General features: G+C 42.0%; 1 protein-coding gene and 1 long non-coding RNA gene across 5 annotated transcripts in view; both read left to right on the top strand.

Annotated features, from left to right (window-relative positions):
- The window catches only part of LOC115155015 (Krueppel-like factor 8), a 98,519-nt gene that overhangs the window by 61,104 nt on the left and 14,369 nt on the right, over nucleotides 1-23,046 (top strand). For 2 of the 4 annotated variants that reach the window (XM_029701797.1, XM_029701800.1), the window contains exons 3-4: nucleotides 18,313-18,627; nucleotides 20,238-20,475. In XM_029701797.1, the coding sequence (XP_029557657.1) occupies nucleotides 18,313-18,627; nucleotides 20,238-20,475 (553 nt within the window). The remainder of the gene's footprint in view (nucleotides 1-18,312; nucleotides 18,628-20,237; nucleotides 20,476-23,046) is intronic. The other 2 variants (XM_029701798.1, XM_029701799.1) reach the window with 2 other exon arrangements.
- LOC115155018 (uncharacterized) lies at nucleotides 5,464-8,155 on the top strand. Its single transcript, XR_003867986.1, has 2 exons — nucleotides 5,464-5,924; nucleotides 7,390-8,155. It is a non-coding gene; the product is annotated as an uncharacterized LOC115155018 (long non-coding RNA).

The following is a 23,046-nucleotide window of genomic DNA, read 5'->3' on the forward strand; positions in this document are numbered from 1 at the left end:
GTTTCCTTCCTCCCCGGCAACTCAGTTAGAAACAACACCTGTATCTTTGTAGTGACTGGGTGTATTGATACACCATCAAAGTGCAATTAATAACTTCACCATGCTCAAAGGGATATTCAATGTGTTTTTTTTTACCCATTTACCAATAGGCATTGGAAAACCTCCCTGGTCTTTGTGGTTGAATCTGTGTTTGAAATGCACTGTTCGACTGAGGGACCTTACAGATAATTGTATGTGTGAGGTACAGAGATGAGGTATTCATTCAAAAATCATGTTAAACACTATTATTGCACACAGAGTGAGTCCATGCAACTTATTATATGACTTGGGCTTGTCATGACGAAGGGGTTAAATACTTGTTGACTGACAACATTTCAGCTTTTCAAATTAATTTGTCAAAGGACATTTTCGGACGCTTTTTGTTAGACATGTTCTGATTCAATTCAAAATGTTTTCTCCCATTTCATGCCTACTGAACACAACCCTGGACCCTGCCAGACTGTCTCAGTAGTAACAGCCAGAGCCAGAGGTAATACTAGACTGAACAAGTAAGTGGGAGATGGATAGAGACTAAGAGAAGGAGAGAGAGGGGGAAAGGAAGTAAGGGATGGACAGAGTGAGAGGGAGAGAGAGAACTAGAGGATTAGTGTCTCCCCCAGCATTAGATTCACTCTCAAGGGAGCCTGGTGTAAGTCTCTGATTTGTCTCGCTCTTTCATCTCACACACACACTCACTCACTCGCTCAATGTTGGGTCAGTTGCAGTGCTCAGGTATTCTGCCACTGTGTACTCTCTGTTTAGGGCCAAATAGCATTCCAGTTTGCTCTGTTGTTTGGTTAATTATTTTCAATGTGTCAAGTAATTATCTTTTAGTTTTCTCATGATTTGGTTGTGTCTAATTGTGTTGCTGTCCTGGGGCTCAGCGGGTTCTCTTTGTGTTTGTGAACAGAGCCCCAGGACCAGCTTGCTTAGGGGACTTTACTCTAGGTTAATCTCTCCGTAGGTGATGGCTTTGTTATGGAAGGTTTGGGAATCATTTTAGGTGGTTGTAGAATTTAATGGCTCTTTTCTGGATTTTGATAATTAGCGGGTATGGTCTTTAATTCTGCTCTGCATGCATTATTTTGTGTTTTACGCTGATACACAGCGGATGTTTTTGCAGAATTTTGCATAGCCACAATTTGGTGTTTGTCCTATTTTGTGAATTCTTGGTTGGTGAGCGGACCCCAGACCTCACAACCATAAAGGGCAAATTGTTGAGTTTTACAGTATGTTCCTTTTTGTAGCATCGAAGGCCCTTCTTGCTTTGTCTCTCAGATCGTTCACAGCTTTGTGGAAGTTGCCTGTGGTTCTGTTTAGGCTGAGGTAGGTATAATGTTTTGTGTGCTCTAGGGCTATGGTGTCTAGATGGAATTTGTGTTTCTGGCAACTGGACCTTTTTGGAACACCATTATTTTTGTCTTACTGAGATTTACCGTCAGGGCCCAGGTCTGACAGAATCTGTGCAGAAGATCTAGGTGCTGCTGTAGGCCCTTCTTGGTTGGGGCCAGAAGCACCAGATCATCAGTAGACATTTGACTTCAGATTCTAGTAGGGTGAGTATGGGTGCTACAGACTGTTCTAGTGCCCTCGCCAATTTGTTGATATATGCTGAGTATACCAAACATTAGGAACATCTTCCGAATACCGCTTAAGTTTTTATGTATCCAATAAAAATCTACAGTTCAATATGTTTCTATCGCATTTTCAACTCTACTGTCACAAACTGTAAATGTGTCTACTCTGGTATTGGCACGTGCACCTTAGCCAACCGTGCACCTTAGCCAACCGTGCACCTTAGCCAACCGTGCACCTTTGCCAACAGCTCACAGATGCAGTGCAGGTAGGCTGTGTGGGTAGCCTATTCTACATGACGAGATTAGTATGGATAAGGCTGAAAATATGTGTATTGGTCAAAAGGTAGCGATCATCATGTCAGCAGAATAAGACCCTTGATATTTATTGAAAGGAGCATCAAGCTCATCACCGTGCACTTTCACCACCTTGTGAAGTTCATCATAGTTTATTTCATCTGTAGCCTAATAAACTGCATGCTTTCCCGAGTCACCACACACCATTACATTTACATTTTACATTTGAGTCATTTAGCAGACGCTCTTATCCAGAGCGACTTACAGTAGTGAATGCATACATTTCAATTCATTTCATAATTATTATTTTTTTTCTCGTACTAGCCCCCCGTGGGAATCGAACCCACAACCCTGGCGTTGCAAACACCATTGCAAACACCATGCTCTACCAACTGAGCCACAGGGAGGATATCATCGCCGAATCCATGTTTACTTCAATATGATGGTTATTATATCAATATCTGTGCAGAAAGGCATTTCCACCATGGCATTTCCATTTTACCGACACAAAAAAAATCCCGCCATGTCAAACGAACGAATTATCTGTCGGTATTTATAAAATTGTACCGTAACTTCCTGTTTCCGTCACAGCTGTCTTTTTTTTTTATACGGTTTGACTTTACTCACAGAAAAAGTGTGGATTAAAACGTGGTTAGTGTCATGGAAAGAGCAGGTGTCCTTAATGTTTTGTACAGTCAGTGTATATGTTGAAGAGGGTGGGGCTCAAGCTGCATCTCTCTTTCTCGCCTAGGCCCCTAATATCGAGGGAGGCTTCCGCTCTCTGGTAGCCATGGCAACGGGGCTCTGGCGGGAGTTGGAAAGACTGTGTGATGTAGTCTGCTTGCCCACACCCCTCCCTACCCCCTCCTTCCCCCCTCACACACACTCCTCCTCCTCCTCTTCACTGCTACCCCACCCCTCCCTTGTAACCCTCCGCACAACACACCACTACAGCCAAAGGCATACGCAAACACAAATACACACAGTTAAACTGACACACACACAAAATTAATACCTGCTAGCAATACATTCTTATTTGGATACTCTCTCTCTCTCTCTCTCTCTCGCAATCTCTGGCTCTCTCACACACACACACACACACACACACACACACACACACACACACGGGTTTCTGTTAAAATAATAAGAACATTTAATAAAATTCCATGTCAAATCCTATTGCATGGTATGACCGTTAGGGTGCAATGAAGTTCTACCACAGTCATACAATAGGTGGCAGCATCTGGAATCCGCTTCGGGCAGGTGAAATGTTGTACCGAAGACTACCGTTAATTCACGTTGACTCCAGTGTTCCTTTCATTTGTTATGTGCATTAGCGACTCGCAACAAAAAAGATACCTTTATTTAACTAGGCAAGTCAGTTAAGAACAAATTCTTATTTACAATGACGGCCTACTCTGGCCAAACCCTAACCCGGACGATGCTGGGCCAATTGTGCTCCCAATCACGGCCTGTTGTGATACAGCCTGGAATCCAACCAGGGTCTGCAGTGACCCCTCTAGCACTGAGATGCAGTGCCTTAGACCGCTGCGCCACTCGGTAGTGGCATTTAGAATAGGTTAAAACCCTAACCCTAAACCTAGGTAGGTTCCAGACTGAAATATGCGACAAAAACATTGTTTTTATGAAGGCAAATAGCGTATTCGTATGAATTAATCTAGAGGTCTACTTTTTTTCATTATTAACAAAAGCCTGCCCACGAATTTCCTTTTATGAAGAGAAAAAAAATCCCTTTATGATGATGATCGGGACTTAGCGGTAGTTTTGTGATAACTGCATTATGATTTTCATTTAGTTTTAACATTAAGGATTCAATTTCGTTTAAACGTTCGTCTAACACACACAGAGATGAATGTAGTATCGCTAGGATGCAGCTAGCTCTATTTTCTGTCCCTGTTCACCCACAGTCAGTCATGGTGTTGTTGTCCAGGGCGAGTTAGTTCTCCTGACGCAGAGACAACAGTAACTCCACTTCGGGGTGTGTGTGCTTGTGTCAAGTTGTGTTGTGTTATTGTTTGTAATAATCAGTCATCTTCAAGACTTTACATTGATGTGTTTGTTGTTTGGGTTTGACTGACGGCTCTTTATTGTGTGTGTTCGTGTCATGCACTTAGATTCTGTGTTTTCAACTGTTGTAACTACGATCAACTGTGGGCTCCACCCTGCTTTAAAGTACAGGTTACTGTGTGTGTGTGTGTGTGTGTGTGTGTGTGTGTGTGTGTGTGTGTGTGTGTGTGTGTGTGTGTGTGTGTGTGTGTGTGTGTGTGTGTGTGTGTGTGTGTGTGTGTGTGTGTGTGTGTGTGTGTGTGTTAAAGCCCTGCACGGGAATTAATTTTAAGCCCTACCCGTGTCCGAGACGTTCAGGCCCTACCCGATTTTGCTTCTGCCAAATTTAAGGCGAACCCAAAATCTGAAATAACTTCCTCCTGTAGTATCCGCTAGCTGCTTGTCTGTCTTTCGCTCCCTGCGCTGCATACGCTCTGTGCATGGCTCTGCTTGTGTGCATATCCATAGCAAAGCCTCTGCTTTCTTCACTCTAAAGTCTGACAAAACTCAAGGAACATTATTATTTTGGGGAAAAAATGTGGCTCAGTTGGTAGAGCATGGTGTTTGCAATGCCAGCATGGTGTGTGCAATGCCGGGGTTGTGGGTTCGATTCCCACGGGGGGCCAGTACAAAACAAAAAAAATGCATGAAACGAAATGTATGCATTCACTACTGTAAGTCGCTCTGGATAGGAGCGTCTGCTAAATGACTAAAATGTAAATGTAAAAATGAAAAGAATCTCTGCTGTGGACTCTGATAATATTCTGGTCATGTTTTTGACGAGGTTGAAGCACTTCTGATACCATGATATATACTACGCAGCAGATCACAAGCAAATGTCTTTGCTTCAAATGTTAATGATCAATTTAGTGATAGCCGAGTCCTACCCATACCCTAGTTATTGAAAAAAAATAGGCCTAGGCCCTTTGGGCTCCGGCCAGGTACCAGAGCTTGTGTGTGTGTGAACTGGTTGCACAAGTGTATTGTTTGTAACGCAAGATGGAGCACAGATCGCATTAATTTTAGGAGATTGCAAAATATTACCTTTTTATTCAAGACAGGAGAAACATATTGTTTCAGTTGATAAAAAAAAAACATTTTGTTTAGTTACTTTCCTCTTTCTTAGCAAGTCAAGCTAACTTTCACATAGCAGCCAACGTTAGCTAGCTTACACATAGCAGCCAACGTTAGCTAGCTTACACATAGCAGCCAACGTTAGCTCGCTTACACATAGCAGCCAACGTTAGCTCGCTTACACATAGCAGCCAACGTTAGCTCGCTTACACATAGCAGCCAACGTTAGCTAGCTTACACATAGCAGCCAACGTTAGCTAGCTTACTCATAGCAGCCAACGTTAGCTAGCTTACTCATAGCAGCCAACGTTAGCTAGCTTACACATAGCAGCCAACGTTAGCTAGCTAGCTAACTAAAAGCTAGGTAGAAGATACTATAGCAACACAAACGTCATTATCATCAACTATTCGGAGGCTACAGTCATATAATATAACTGGCTTGACATCCAATGTTGTATTATTTAACATTATTGTTAAAATAGTACTCATTTATACAGGGTATGTACGGTCATGAAAATTGTGGAAAAGTCATGAATATTTAAGCGTTTTGGAAAATGATCAAATCCGAAAAGTTTTTGAAAAGTCATGGAAATTAATTAAATTATTTCTGTTAATGTATTTTATTTAGGCACAGTTTTTAAATATTTTATACATTTCAACAAAAATCAACATATCAGCCAGGATGGGAATGACACTAGCACATCTGTGTTTGCGTGCATCACCTGCATAGTGCGAGACGAGTGAGCCGTTACTCAAGGAGGGAGAGACAGTTGGACATTTGCAGCAGCAGGTAGGCCTAGCTTATAAAATATGATAGAGATCAGATGAACTAGGTATCCAATTAAAAACATATATTGTACCCTCTAGTTAACTGTTAACCTGTTGAGGATCTTATCCCGATCTTATCCCGGTATTGGGATTCATTGTCATGTGACCATGGCGGGGAATTCAAAACTGCAAGAGTAATCATTTCAAAAAATCAAATAATCAACTATTTTCCTCCATTTGAAAGATATATCTCCTAAATCTAACCACGCTGTCCGATTTTCAGAGGCATTACGGAGAATGCATAAAGTTAGGTTATGTGAGGAGAGTACATTGACAATAGCTGCGTGTAATGTTTAGCCAATTCAAAGAAGGGCATCAACAGACAGAAAACTAGCTAGAATTATGCACTTACCTTTGACAATCTGCATCAGATGACACTCATAGGACATTATGTTATACAATACATGCATTTTTAGTTCCATCAAGTTAATATTTATATCCAAAAACAGCATTTACAGTCGCGGTGAAATTCAGAATTTTTTTCGGCTCGAATGCACCCAGTGAATCCAGCATTACAAATCACGGAATTACTATTCGAAAACATTGGTAAATTATAATATTGTCATTCAAAGAATAATATATTATCATCTCGTAATTGCTACCGAAGGGCCAGATCTCAAAATAACTTTACTGGGAAATCACATTTTGTATAAACTGGGTACTATGCTAACAACAATAAGCTATATGCTAAGCTAAGCTAAGCTATACCGTTAGCATTAGCATCATCTAATATCGATAATAACATTCTAAATATCCCCTTACCTTTGATTATCTCCATCAGAAGGCGCTGCCAGAGATCCCAGGTCCAGAACAAATGTGGTTTCTTTTGACAAAGTTCATAATTTATGTCCAAATAGTTAGCGTTCAGTAGGCTCCCACAAAATGAGGTGGGCAGTGTAAAGTCACGTCGAAAAACTAAAGAAAACCTAGTAAATAATCTATTTACGTTTGTTTAAACATGTCAAACGTTGTTTAGCACTAATCTTTTGTTCCATTTTTAACGTGAAACATCAGTAAACATCAGTAATATTTTCACACAACCTATCAAGTGTCTAGAATAAACGATAATGACAAAGGCACTCTTCTCAGATTCATGCGCAGGCGCAAAAAATGAAGTGATGACGTGTCAACTTGTAAGCTTTCTAATTCGGTGTGTATTTATCACAGATGCTTCAAACAACTTTCTAAAGATCGTTGACATCTAGTGGAAGCAGTAGGAGTTGCGAACTGAATCCTTTCTCACTGTGGTATCTTTAAAACAATGACACTAAATAGTACAGCCACAAAATTCTCATTTTTTTTAATCTATTTTTCACAGGTTTTTGCCTGCAATATGAGTTTTGTTATACTTACAGACACCATTCAAACTGTTTTAGAAAATTCAGAGTGTTTTCTATCCGAATGTGTTAATACTATGCATATCCTAGCTTCTGAGTTGGTGTAGGAGGCAGTTAAAAATGGGCACATATTTTTTTCAAAATTCTCAATACTGCCCCCGTGGCCCGTAGAGGTTAAGCTATTATTAGCTTGTATTAATGTTTAAGTCATGTCCCAAAATATCTTCCACCGACACTCGCAAATTACTTTTTTTCAACGATTCATATGATTAATTTAAACTATTATTTTTGATAAAACAAAAGATTCACTTAACCATTGTATTAGTTGGGATTCGGTTCAATCGCGGTGAATCGAATTATGTGAATCAAAATAATAATTTGTAAATCATGAACATTCATTTTAGATGTAGCCTTCCTTTTGGATGGTGTGGCTTCAAAACGTGTTTTGTAGATAGTACTTCCAGTTGATTTGGCCATTTCAATGTATACGACATTGCAACTCAATACATACTAGTCAGCCTGCAAAGTAAATACATCTAAGGTAGCTAAGATAAACATGACTAAACTAGAAAAGGTACATTTCCTGAAAATGTGTGGGCTTGCTTCAGCTGAATAAAAAGATTTGTAGCCTACCATAGCCATTTGATCTTTGAGATATTGAATGAGCTAATTATTTCAAAAGGCATAAAACCTATTTGGTTGTAATGTCGCAATGTTTTACATCAAGGGTGGTCCACCATCCTCCAGGAGAGCTAATGGATGTCCCCCTCTAAAAAAAAAAAAAACATTTTAGAAATGAGCTGCTCAAGTGGACCTTGATTAAACTCGCTCTGATGTGTTTGAGCAGGGCTTGATGAAAAGCCTGCACACACAGTATTTCTCCAGACTGAGGGTTGACCATGTGTTTTATACAGTTGCCTAACAGGTGTTCACTACTGATAAAAAAAAAACATTTAAATCCCATGTTTCATGAGCTGACATAAAAGATCCCAGAAATGTTCCATAAAAAACCTATTTCTCTAAAATGTTTTGCACAAACTTGTTTGCATCTCTGTTAGTGAGAATTTGTTATTTGCCAAGATAATCCATCCACCTGACAGGTGTGGCATATCAAGAAGCTGATTAAACAGCATGATCATTACACAGGTGCACCTTGTGCTGAGAACAATTAAAGGCCACTATAAAATGTTCAGTTTTGTCACACAACACAATGCCACAGATGTCTCAAGTTTTGAGGGAGCTTGCAATTGGCATGCTGACTGCAGGAATGTCCACCAGAGCTGTTGCCAAAGATTTGAATTAATTTCTGAACCATAAGCTGCCTCCAACATATTTTTAGACAATTTGGCAGTACGTCCGTCTACACAACCGCAGACCATGTGCATGGTGTCGTGTGGGCGAGCGATTTGCTGATGTCAACATTGTGAACAGAGTGCCCCATGGTGGCGGTGCGGTTATGGTATGGGCAGGCATAAACTACGGACATTGAATACAATTGCATTTTATCAATGGCAATTTGAATGCAGAGATACTGTGACAAGATCCTGAGACCCATTGTAGTGCCATTCATCCATCACCTCATGTTTCAGCATGATAATGCACGGCCCCTTTGTCGCATGGATCTATACACAATTCCCAAAGCTGAAAATGTCCAGCCATTGAAGAGGAATGGGACAACATTCCACAGGCCACAATCAACAGCCTGATCAACTCTATGTGAAGGAGATGTCGTGCTGCTTGAGGCAAATGGTGGTCACACCAGATACTGATTGGTTTTCTGATCCACACCTCTAAAAAATTTTTAAGGTAAAGTATCTGTGACCAACAGATGGATATCTGTGTTCCCAGTCATGCATATCATTGCACACCATGTGTTTGAGTAAAATCAACTATATATGTAGGCTACTGAGCTTGTTTGACGCTTTAAGCACACTGTGATAAAATTATTAAGATACACAAATGACTCGAAGGAGCCTAACGAGAAGAAAAAAACCTGTTGCCGAACCAAGGCTACTGGCCTTAATAAATTCTGTCATTACGCTTCCGATTTTGGCAGTAATAGGCTACACCAGGGGTCGGCAATCTTTTCCATTTGGAGTGCCAATTTGTCTTACCATTTCTACAGATCTGCGTGCCAGTTATGATTTTCATATGCACATTTTCGTGGAGCAGTTTAATTTCTTTTATAATAGTCTTTGCATCTCAAAATCGTTGTCATGATTAATAAAAAGTATATCTAAATGAAAATGATACAAATTTCTATTGTCATAGCCTACTATGTAAAAAATAGCCTACATAAAGGCAACAAATAAAAACATTGTAGCATGCAGGTAGAAATGATCCTGATCAAAATAAATCACATTTGCTATGCCTGGACTGTCTGCTCTCTGTCTGCCAACTATCAGCTTGGTCCAGCCTGAAGTTGGTGCTGACAAACTTTGTATCAAATATTTTGGACACTCAGAGTTTCCTGCGCCCGTGAGCTCCGGACAGACAGTCGCAGGCTATTTGCACAAGGGATAAGAAGTAATCAGGTAGTCCTATTTTCCACCAGATCAGAGCATGACCATTTTTCCCCTTTCTCGCAGTGTGGTTATGGAAAGGGAGAGAGCTGGACATATTTAGGCTACAAATAGGCTACATTGAGGAACGATTGTCATTCTCAATGTATGAAAAAACAGACTTTGTTTACTTGCATTTTGAGGTGAAGAAAAAATGACTTTGAGAAGCTCGACATTTGTGGTGGTGAGTTAAGACAATCAGAAGTACTATCAGATTCCCAAATGGGCACATTTATATGCCTACATTTGCACGCAGGCTAGGTAGCCCATAGGCCTACAGTTGAAGTAAGAAGTTTACATACACTTTAGCCAAATACATTAAAACTCAGTTTTTCACAATTCCTGACATTTAATCCAAGTAAAAATTCCCTGTTTTAGGTCAGTTAGGGTCACCACTTTATTTTAGGAATGTGAAATGTCAGAATAAAAGTAGAGAGAATGATTTATTTCAGCTTTTATTTCTTTCATCACATTCTTAGTGGGTCAGAAGTTTACATACACTCAATTCGTATTTTTTCAATTCTTTAACTTAGGTCAAATGATTTTGGGTAGCCTTCCACAAGCTTCCCACAATAAGTTGGGTGAATATTGGCCCATTCCTCCTGACAGAGCTGGTGTAACTGAGTCAGTTTTGTAAGCCTCCTTGCTCGCATACACTTTTTCAGTTCTGCCCACAAACTTTCTATAGGATTTAAGTCAGGGCTTTGTGATGGCCACTCCAATACCTTGACTTGGTTGTCCTTAAGCCATTTTGCCACAACTTTGGAAGGATGCTTGGGGTCATTGTCCATTTGGAAGACCCATTTGCGACCAAGCTTTAACTTCCTGACTGATGTCTTGAGATGTTGCTTCAATATATCCACGTAATTTTCCTCCCTCATGATGCCATCTATTTTGTGAAGTGCACCAGACCCTCCTGCAGCAAAGCACCCCCACAACATGATGCTGCCACCCCCGTGCTTCACGTTTGGGATGGTGTTCTTCGGCTTGCAAGGCCCAACTTTTTCCTCCAAACATAACGATGGTCATTATGGCCAAACAGTTCTATTTTTGTTTCATCAGACCAGAGGACATTTCTCCAAAAAGTATCATCTTTGTCCCCATGTGCAGTTGCAAACCGTAGTCTGGCTTTTTTATGGCGGTTTTGGAGCAGTGGCTTCTTCCTAGCTGAGCGGCCTTTCAGGTTATGTCGATATAGGACTCATTTTACTGTGGATATAGATACTTTTGTACCTGTTTCCTCCAGCATCTTCACAAGGTCCTTTGCTGTTGTTCTGGGATTGATTTGCACTTTTCGCACTAAGTACGTTCATCTCTAGGAGACAAAACGTGTCTCCTTCCTAAGCGATATGACAGCTGCGTGGTCCCCGTGTTTATACTTGCGTACTATTGTTTGTACAGATGAACGTGGTACCTTCAGGCATTTGGAAATTGCTCCCAAGGAAGAACCAGACTTGTGGAGGTCTACAATGTTTTTCTGAGGTCTTGGCTGATTTCTTTTGATTTTCCCATGATGTCAAGCAAAGAGGCGCTGAGTTCGAAGGTAGGCCTTGAAATACATCCACATGTACAGAAGCCATGACATCATTTTCTGGAATTTTCCAAGCTGTTTAAAGGCACAGTCAACTTAATGTATGTAAACTTCTGACCCACTGGAATTGTGATACAGTGAATTATAAGTGAAATAATCTGTCTGTAAACAATTGTTGAAAAAATTACTTGTGTCATGCAAAAACTATAGTTTGTTAACAAGAAATTTGTGGAGCGGTTGAAAAACTAGTTTTAATGACTCCAACCTAAGTGTATGTAAACTTCCGACTTCAACTGTGTATACTTCCATGCATAATCAGGTGCTTGTCCTAGTCAGAGTTGTCCACTCTGACAATGAGAACTGTAAAATACTGTAGTAATAATAATAACATATTGAATGCATTAACAGAAATTACGGTAACAATACAAACAATGAAGGTTAGAAATTCTGTGAATTAACGGTGAATGTAGTACTGGTGATACTGGTGTGCGTGGCCTCCGCAATGGAATAGTCCACTGAGAAATGCATCAATCAAGACGTGGCATAACCATTTCATTTTTTGCAACTGCTCGACTAAAAACTGATCAGTCGACCAACAGCCTATCCACCAAACAATTGACCAGTTGACTAAATGTGGTCAGCCCTAATTTACAGTACCAGTTAAAAGTTTGGACACACCTACTCATTCAAGGGTTTTTATTTATTTTAACTATTTTCTACATTGTAAAATAATTGTGAAGACATCAAAACTATGAAATAACACATATGGACTCATGTAGTAACCAACAAAGTGTTAAACATATCAAACTAAAAAGGGTTAAACAAATCATATTTTATATTTGACATGATGATAGCTTTGCACATTCAACCAGCTTCATGAGGTAGTCACCTGGAATGCATTTCAATTAACAGGCCTTGTTAAAAGTTAATTAGTGGAATTTATTTCCTTTATGCATTTGAGCCAGTCAGTTGTGTTGTGACAAGGTAGGGTGTTATACAGAAGACAGCCCTATTTGGTAGAAGACCAAGTCCATATTATGGCAAGAACAGCTCAAATAAGCTAAGAGAAACGACAGTCCATCATTACTTTAAGACATGAAGGTCAGCCAATCCGGAAGGAGTATTTGAAAGTTTCTTCAAGTACATTCGCAAAAACTATCAAGTGCTATGATGAAACTGGCTCTCATGAGGACCGCCACAGGAAAGGAAGACCCAGAATTACCTCAGATGCAGAATATAAACTCACTAGAGTTACCAGCCTCAGAAATTGCAGCCCAAATAAAGTAACAGACACATCTCAACATCAACCGTTCAGAGGAGACTGTGTGAATCAGGCCTTCATGGTCAAATTGCTGCAAAGAAACCACTACTAAACGACACCAATAAGAAGAAGAGACTTGTTTGGGTCAAGAAACATGAGCAATGGACATTAGACCGGTGGAAATCTATCTTTTGGTCTGATGAGTCCAAATTTGCGATTTTTGGTTCAAACTGCCGTGTCTTTGTGAGACGCAGAGTAGGTGAACGGATGACCTCTGCATGTGTATTTCCCACCGCGAAGCATGGAGGAGGAGTTGTGATGTTGTGGTGGTGCTTTGCTGGTGACACTGTCTGTGATTTATTTAGAATTCAAGGCACACTTAACCAGCATGGCTACCACAGCATTCTGCAGCGATACACCATCTCATCTGGTTTGTTCTTAGTGGGACTATCATTTATTTTTCAACAGGACAATGACCCAACACACCTCCAGGCTGTGTAAGGGCTATTTGACCAAGAAGGAGAGTGATGGAGTGCTGCATCAAATGACCTGGCTTCCATAATCACCCGACCTCAACCCAATCGAGATGGTTTGGGATGAGTTGGACCGCAGAGTGAAGGAAAAACAGCCAACAAGTGCTCAGCATATGTGGGAACTCCTTCAACACTGTTGGAAAAGCATTCCAGGTGAAGCTGGTTGAGAGAATGCCAAGAGTGTGCAAAGCTGTCATACTTGAGTAAAGGTAAAGATGCCTTAATACAAAATACCTCAAGTAAATTCACCCAGTTAGAAACTAATTTAGTGAATGTCTAAAAGTATCTGGTTTAAAATGTACTTAATTCCAGTGGTGGAAAAAGTTAAAATTTTCTTACATAAGTAAATAGTAAATACTATACATCAAATTCCTTATATTAAGCAAACCTTCTGGCTCAGATTTCTTGTACTTTTAATTTACAGACAGACAATTTTACAAACACAGTATTTGTGTTTTGTGAGTTCGCTAGATCGGAGACAGTAAAGCTGATAACGCATTATATTGATAGGTGCGTGAATTGGCTCATATTGCTGTCCTGCCTGAGCTTTCCAAATGTAACTAATTTTGGGTTTCAGGGAAAACGTAAAAAGTACATATTTTCTTTAGGAATGTAGTAAAGTAAAAGTTGTCCAAAATATAAATAGTAAAGTGAAGTACAGATTCTCCAAAAACTCCTTAAGTAGTATTTCAAAGTAGTTTTACTCTCTCTATCACACCACTGCTATCTAGTTGTCTCAGTAGTACTATAGCTGGAACACAACATTGTTGACTCCATCATCATATGGACCTTAACCAGGGCGTATGACGGTACTCTAGTATCTATTTCTCTCTCTCTCCTCTCTTCTCTCTATCTGGCTGTGAGTAGAAATCCATTAACCCTTTGGGCTCTTGGCTCTATTAAGATTCACCTCAGGCTTTAGGCATGACCTTCAGGGCCACGGCAGAGAGCTATTGACTGGAGACAGATAAGCCTGGAGAGAGTGAGGGGTAGGAAGGGAGAGAGCGAGAAAGAGAGGGTCACAGAAATTGGTAGAGGTACCTTTTGCACTTGCACTCACACTCTCTGTCTGCCTCCTTTTCTCTACTCTCTCTCTCTCCCCCTGCCTCGTTTTCTCTACTCTCTCTCTCTCCCCCTGCCTCGTTTTCTCTACTCTCTCTCGCTCTCTCTCCTCCTGCCTCCTTTTCTCTACTTTCTCTCTGTCCTCATGCCTCCTTTTCTCTACGCTCTCTCTTTCTCCTTCTGTCTTCTCTTCTCTCTCTCTCTCTCTCTCTCTCTCTCTCTCTCTCTCTCCTGCCTCCTTTTCTTTACTCTCTCTCTCTCTCTCACAGACACACACACACAGAGACAAAGCATTGTTTCTCTCACCTTGCGACCTATTGATCTCCTCCTTTTAGAATAACTTAGTGACTAAGTCAGAGCCTATTGGAGTTCAATTGAGTTGACTGCCAGAGCTTTAGGTTCCCTCTCAGCTCTCCATTGCAATAACCAACAATGCAATATCAACACCAGCATTGCAGTGCAGTAGCATGAATGAATACTTTATTGTACCATAGGGAAATGTCTGGCAACAATACAGGCTATTACTGGCATACATAACACATCACAAGACATACAACCGTGCATAGCAAGCCATTCACGTTTAAATGACATCAACTACTCTGCATCTGGTGACCCATTTATATGGTAGAGTTGTTGAATTAAAAGTGAGAGTAAATACCCCTCGTCTCTTGCCAACCTTCCAGGGTGTCTGACACAGTTCTACCACCAATATTGTTCTCTCTGTTACTTCCTTCATTTAATGTGTCGCCATCGTCTTTACCCATACATTCTCTCTCTCTCTCTCTCTCTCTCTCTCTCTCTCTCTCTCTCTCTCTCTCTCTCTCTCTCTCTCTCTTTTCATCCTGTAAGTCTCCTCTCCGTCTCTCTCATTCTATCCTTCTCTCAATCTCTTTCTCTCCTCCCTTTATCTCTCTGTGGTGATAGTGGGGGCTGCAGTGCAGGGCTGGAGGCTTAGCTTTTATAGAAGTGCACAGAGATAGAGTCTATATATAAAGCAGTGCTGGGAGGGTAGCCTACAAGGATAGAGAGGGAGGCGGATCACTCAGAGACCGTACAGGGAGAGAGATGGAGGCTGCAGGCAAAGGATAGATACTTAGTTCAGAGTAGGAGGAGATGGAGGCTGATGATAGAGGACAAGCTGTTAGTCATTGCTGAGAGAATACAGGGTTAGAGACTGATAGAAAGTCAGTCAGTATAGAGTACAGAGAGATACTCAGGATCTCTGAGTGTTCAGTGGTGTAGTAGTAAAAGTAGGTGCAGAGAACTCTTCAATGCTGCCCTCCATCTCTTTGTACTTACAGGAGACCTCATCTCTGCCACACTGAAACAGTACTTATCCCTTTCGCTAGGCCTTTTGCTAATACACTACAGCCTCAGGATCTCAATGGCATTGTCTTCTCTTTGAGACCAAGCCTTCGCACTGGCACAGACGTCAATTCAACGTCTATTCAACGTCATTTCAACCAGTGTGATCCCAGTGGTTTGCTTGAATTAGATGTTATAACCTATCGTTGCCTAACTACTGACGCCACTGTCTGAGTGTGATGTGGCCAACTTTATCTCTTAGTGTTTGTGAGCTCTCCACTGCTCATACAGTCACTGGGTTTGTCCAAAATGGCACCCTATTTTCTATATGCTGCACTACTTTACACCACAGCCCTATGCACTTTATAGGGCCTGAGAACTAAACTCTGGACCTCTGATGCAGTTTCACTGCTTTTATAAATGGCTCCTTCTAATCAGGCACTTATTTAGACACCAGGTGGGTGTAATTAATTATCGGGTAGAACAGAAAACCAGCAGGCTTCGGACCTCGTAGGGTAAAAGTTGAATACCCCTGAAATCGGGAATAGGGTGCCGTTTGTTAGTGTGTAGTAGGAACAGGGTGAGAGTTATTTTTTTGTATATTTTTTTATCTGATTTTCAGGAGCATTGTTTTAAATGTTTTAGCTGAGAATAGTGGGTGTGTATTTGTATTTATTATGGATCCCCATTAGCTGCTCTCTTCCTGGGGTCCAGCAAAATTAAGTCAGTTATACAATTTTAACAATATTACAATACATTCATAACACATTTCACAACACATTAAGTGTGTGCCCTCAAGCCCCTACTCTACTACCGCATATCTACAACACAAAATCCAAGTGTACGTGTGTGTCTAGTGTGTATGTTAGCTTGTGTGTGTATGCATGTGTCTGTGCCTGTGTTTGTGTTGCTTCACAGTTCTCGCTGCTCCATAAGGTGTATTTTTAGTTGTTTTAAATCAAATTTTACTGCTTGCATCAGTTACTTGATGTGGAATAGAGTTCCATGTAGTCATGGCTCTTTGTAGTACTGTGTGCCTCCCATAGTTTGTTCTGGACTTGGGGACTGTGAAGAGACCTCTTGTGGCATGTCTTGTGGGGTATGCATGGGTGTCCGAGCTGTGTGCCAGTAGTTTAAACAGACACCTCGGTGCATTCAACATGTCAATAACTCTCATAAATAAAAGTAGTGAGGAAGTTAATCTCTCCTCCGCTTTGAGCCAGGAGAGAATGACATGTATGTGTCTGAATACGCTTCCAAATGTAAACCATTGTGAAGAGGATATGGGAGAGAGATGGCTAGAAAGAAAGAGAGAGAAGGTGATCTAGAGGGAAGGTGTGGGTGACAGACTAGCATGAGAGGATGAGGTGAAAGCAGAGACAGGGAGGGAAAGAGGAGGAGAGGGAGGGAGGGAGGGAGGAAGGGAGTGGGTGGGAGTGAAGATAGAATGAGGGAAAAAAATTGTCAGCTGATACCTCCCAGTTTCCATGGCAACCGGAGGCCTTTCCCACCCACTCTCCTTTTTCTCTCTCTCCCACTCTCCTTTTTCTCTCTCCCACCCTCGCTCTCTCTCACTCTGCCACCCTCGCTCTCTCTCACTCTGCCACCCTCGCTCTCTCTCACTCTGCCACCCTCGCTCTCTCTCACTCTGCCACCCTCGCTCTCTCTCACTCTGCCACCCTCGCTCTCTCTCACTCTGCCACCCTCGCTCTCTCTCACTCTGCCACCCTCGCTCTCTCTCTCTGCCACCCTCTTTCTCTTTCTCTTTCCTTTTCCCAACAACATGTATCCTAACCTCTATGTTATGTACACTGACTGACCTCCTTCACTCTCTGGGTCCACCTGTGTCCACTCTCTAAGTGTCGTTATGTAGGCTAGGAGAGTTTGGGTAGTGGGTTTAGCCCATCGTCCCTATAGCCATCTCTCACTGAATACTGAACCAGACACGTGTGTTTGTCTCGAAATGACTTCTGTAATGATGAACTCATACCCATCATTCACCTCACATGCACTGAGGCTCAGTGTCTGTGTATAGTCACTACCAAACCCCTGCCTTTTCTTCTTGTGCGTGTGTGCATGCTGGCGGTTGTGTGTCAGCGTGGGCGAGTGTAGGTATGTGCATGCCTGCCCCCCTGGGCTGGGCGTATGCCTGAGCACTGGCTAGTGCTCTGCTCCAGGCTGGATAGGGATGTTGTGTACAGCTCTATGCTTAGTGCTCTCTCCTGTGTATGCTGTAGCTGGGTGCACTCTGTGCCTCAGTGCAGGGCTTGGCCGGGGCTAGGCAGGGCAGGGCAGCACTCTCCTGGCAGTGTGCCATCTTTAGGCCTGCCGCTCTGCTCTCCACCTCCCAGCTCCACCTCTCCCTCTCAGCTCCCAGGGCCCCACACAGCAGCCATTGTTCCCCTACCCTGCTTTGCTCTGCTCTGTTTGTGCAGCCAGAGAGTACAGCTGAACTGAGCCAAGGGAGAACAGGGTCTGGGTGCCAGGTCTGTGTGTAGTGTGTGTGTGTGTAGTGTGTGTGTGTGTGTGTGTGTGTGTGTGTGTGTGTGCATGTGGAGGAAAATCATGTGCTGATCATCTCTCTTCTTTCCTTTCCTTCTTTATCTTCCTTTTTCTCCCTATTCATCACACTCTCTCCTTGACTCTGTCAATCATTCTTCCTAATATCTCTCTACCCTTTCTTTCTTTCCTCTGTTTCTCTCCAACCCTCCCTCACTCCCATCACCTCCCTTTCTCTCTCTCTCTCTCTCTCTCTCTCTCTCTCTCTCTCTCTCTCTCTCTCTCTCATATATCCTCTTCCCTCTCTCTCTCTCTCTCTCATATATCCTCTTCCCTCTCTCTAGCAGGCTGAAGTGGGTGAGGAGTGTCCCCAGCCTACAGACCTGAAGATCAAGACAGAGAAGACCCAGCCTGTGTCTCCCCCTCCCCTCTGCACAGCCACAGACATGACCATAGACACAACCGCAACAGACACACAAGATGACTCCTCCCACCCCCCGGAGGACCAGACGGAACCTGTCGACCTGTCACTTGGCAAGCCACGCCCCTCCCTGCCCGTTTCTACACCGTCCACCACAGCCAACCCCGCCCCAAGCTCCGTGGCGCCGCCCACGCTGTCGGCAAACCACATCCCTACGGTAACCATTCTAGACACCATGGTAACCACGCCAGTTATTAAGCCAGTCGGCTCGTTAGCTAGCTCCTCTTTTGGAATGATGGGCAGTAGTGTCTGTTGGCTGAAAAGTGAAATCACTCACACATATTAGGGCCTGCCAAAAATGTGGAAGTCAGGTTCCTATGTCTTATGTAGTAACTGTTAGTTTACAATGTTTTAATTTTGAGAGGCTCTGTCTTTCAGTTTAACAGTTGTTTTTATGTATCTATGTAACCTTTATTTAACCAGGCAAGTCAGTTAAGAACACATTGTTATTTACAATGACGGCCTACCTAATACTTACATGCTCTTTTTTCTGGCCAAAAGTAGTGCACTTTATCAGGGTTTCCCAAACTTTTTCACCCACCCACCCTGCGCGTGCCATGTCTGTTTCTATGGGGACAAGCACTATTCATGACACAAACTGTTCACACCCGTCTTGTTGGTGGAGAGAACAATTTGCTGGTTTAAAGCTTAATTCCTACAATTCTACACAATTATTACCTTTTAATGTGGCATGAACACAACCAGTCATGATATTTTCATCTGATTGTCAAACACTCCAAAATAATTCCAAAATCCAAACTGCATGTATACTCGTGCCATTTGATGAATGGATATAGACCTCTGTTACAAAACACCGTAGTGTGCCTAATGACATTCAGCGATTGTTATTGATTAGGCCTACATTAATTGATGCGTTTTGTTGACAAATTGAACTTTTTAGTAGCCTGAAGTTGGAATACCTAAAATGGGGCTGAAACTGTCCCGGGAAAAATGGGTCTGAAATAGGAATACCGGTAGCCAGTGATGTAGTGTTAAAAATAATAGGTGGGTAAACTCTGGTTGCCGGTCACGGTGATATAAATAACGCTCCCTATGCTTTCAATGAATACAACAACAACGTGTGTAAACGCCGTTAACTTGCATTTACCCTCCACCGGCTGACTGACAAAAGCAAACAATGATAAATCAACAGATAAAAAAAATCTTTATTCCAATGTATTAGATTTAAGTTAAGGACACGTGGCGGAAATGAGGAAGTGCAAAGGAAAATCAATGCCTAAAGGAGCTAAGCTGAGTCCGAAAAATCAGGCCTACCGGATGGGCAGCACAGCCACCTAGAAATACATTGTTTAAACCATGACAGAGAGGTGGGGGTGTTACTTTCATTTGGAAGCTTTTATTTTCATATTTACCACTGTAAAACACATTTACCACTGCATTTTAAACAAATAGCAAAATGGTTAAATTAGCATTATTTAGAGACCCCACCAAAGTTTGACTTTTGTTGGATTTAGGGGAGCTGAGCCCCCCCTGTAATTCGCAACATGGAGTGGCTCAAACACTACATCAAAATCTATGGGCAAGAGAATTTGAGATTACATTTTTTTTTGCCGACATGGGCTAGTTGATCTGGACATTTCTGACAAGTTCTAAATAGCTCTCTGAGGTATGTAATGACTGACATGACAAGAGGAAAACTGATGATGTACCTCCCAGTTTGGGAAACACTGCACTATATAGGGAATCTGGTGCCATTTCAGACAGTACTGCTCCCCTCCCTGTATACCCACCTTAACCCCTGCTCTCCTCCATCCCTCCCTCCTCCAGATGCTCTCTCCCGGGTCCATCCTAGCATCCACCCAGGGGGCAGGCGGTCAGCAGATCCTGCATGTCATCCACACCATCCCGTCGGTCAACATGCCCAGTAAGATGGGCCAGCTGCAGACCATCCCCGTGGTGGTCCAGTCTCTGCCCTTGGTCTACACCACCATGCCCACGGATGGGGTGGCCACCGCTGCCATCACAGTGCCCCTCATCGGGAGCGACGGGCGTTCTGAGGGATCCGGTGAGTCCGAGGGAAAGGGAGGGAAGGATATGTTGCGTTTTGTTGAGATGAAGCTATTCCCTATATAGTGCTGGATACTCTTATCTAGAGCATAGACATTATGAGGCTGAAACAATTACAATATGAACGTCATAAGTACAACCTTCTAAAATAAGTGTTGAAATTAAAGCTTCAAAGTTAGAGAAATTCTAATTGAGTTCTTTCTGGTCACGTCCTCTTCTCTTATACACACTCTCTTCTCTCCGATTTCTCTCACTTACACTAAAGTTGATCTATTATATTGACAAAATAGCCGAGTTGACTAACAATGGAAATACATGTGGTCAATGATTGAAGGCAGGCGAGATCAGGTGGAACCATTCTAGCCAATGAGAGGGCAGATACACGTGTGAACAACAGGCCCAACTAAGACATTTTTCTCAAAGTTGCCAAAATGCCACATGCATCCACTTACAGCGCATTCAGAAAGTATTCAGACCCCTTTACTTTTCGGCCTGAATGCCAAGCGTCACGTCTGGAGGAAACCTGGCACCATCCCTACAGTGAAGCATGGTGGTGGCAGCATCATGCTGTAGGGATGTTTTTCAGCAGCAGGGACTGGGAGACTAGTCAGGATCGAGGGAAAGATGAACGAAGCAAAGTACAGAGAGATCCTTGATGAAAACCTGCTCCAGAGTGCTCAGGACCTCAGACTGGGGTGAAGGTTCACCTTCCAACAGGTCAACGACCCTAAGCACATAGCCAAGACAACGCAGGAGTGGCTTCGGGACAAGTCTGAATGTTCTTGAGCGGCCCAGCCAGAAACTGGATTTGAACCTGATCGAACATCTCTGGAGAGACCTGAAAATAGCTGTGCCGCTACGCTCCCCATCCAACCTGACAGAGCTTGAGGATCTACAGAGTGGAATGGGAGAAAGTCTCCAAATACAGGTGTGCCAAGCTTGTAGCGTCATACCCAAGAAGACTTGAGGCTGTAATCACTGCCAAAGGTGCTTCAACAAAGTACTGAGTAAAGGGTCTGACTACTTATGGAAATGTCATATTTCCGTTTTTATTTTTAATACATTTGCAAACTGTTCTAAACTTCATCTTGCTGTGTCATTATTGGGTATTGTGTGTAGATTGATGGGGGGGGGGAGACAATTTAATCAATTTTAGAATAAGGCTGTAAAGTAATTTCTTGTGGAAAAAGTCAAGGGGTCTGAATACTTTGTGAATGCACTTTATCTCAGTACATTGGTAACAGCCTAAACCTTACGAAACTTCTATTCGATCAAATAAGCCTCACGTAATTCGACACTCTCTCATAGACCTCCATACAAAAAAATGGCTTATCGCACAATCCTTTCACTTACACACAGTTTCTCTCCCTTGCTCTTTATCTCATCATCTCGGTCTCTTGACCTCTTCAACAGTATCCTCCTCGCAAGCAATACGCCTCTCGAGTCTCGTCCATGCTAACTCTCTTTAAACCATACACACACACACACACACACACACACACACACACACACACACACACACAAGCTCTTTCTCTCACCCTATCACAGACACACACACTAGTTGTATGTCACTGTCATGCACTTTCTCATTCTCTCTTTCCCTCTCTTTCAGTCACTGTTTCTCTTTCACCCCTGTCACGCTATCTCACACTGGCACTGTCCCGTATTGTCTTTCTAAGGATCCCTCTTCACACATGCACACGTGCGCACACACACGTAAATGATGCATTGCATATACAGACTGACGTGCTCATTCATAAGCAGAGCTCTCAGTATAGTACAGTATGTCTCTTCCTGAGGAGTCAGTCTGTGTCCCAAATAGCACATTATGCCCTATATGGGTCGTTCTACGGAAGTGGTGCAAATTTGTATCCTACTTTTCCCAACCTTTCAGCACACGTCTTAATACACACAAGAGTGTGCAAAGCTGTCAATGCAAAGGGTGGCTACTTTGAAGAATCTAAAATCTGAAATATAAAACACTTTTTATGGTTACTACATGATTCTATATGTGTTATTTCATAGTTTTGATGTCTTCACTATTATTTACAATGTAGAGAATAGTACAAATGAAGAAAAACCCTTGAATGAGTAGGTGTCCAAACTTTTGACTGGTACTGTATGTCAGGTAGACATATACTTCTCACACTCTTTGTTTGTATTGCATATTTGAAATATTTACCCGAATTTCTTACCACCTCATGAAATGTGTCCCTACCGAAACAAAAGTTGCAATGAAGGGAGAACCATGCCTAGTATATCTATTACAGATTCATTTTAGAACATGTATTTGCATACCAAATTAATAAAATAGTATAAAACATGATTTTTAAATTGATTTTCAAAACCTTTACATTAAATTTAGAGAAATAAAACCTCTTTTGTTCTCTGTGAAAAGTTCAATGTTGATTGTAAGAATCTGAAACTTGTAACTTTTTGCGCGTCTGGTCAAGGGGCCGGAACTAATAATTCTACAAATTTGTGCACTGCAAATTGACAACAACTAAGCCTAAAAATAAATTGTATTTGAAAATTATATCTTGATTACATTGATACACGATCACATATG

This window comes from Salmo trutta, chromosome 19 (assembly GCF_901001165.1).
Source record: "Salmo trutta chromosome 19, fSalTru1.1, whole genome shotgun sequence".
Taxonomy (NCBI): Eukaryota; Metazoa; Chordata; class Actinopteri; order Salmoniformes; family Salmonidae; genus Salmo; species Salmo trutta.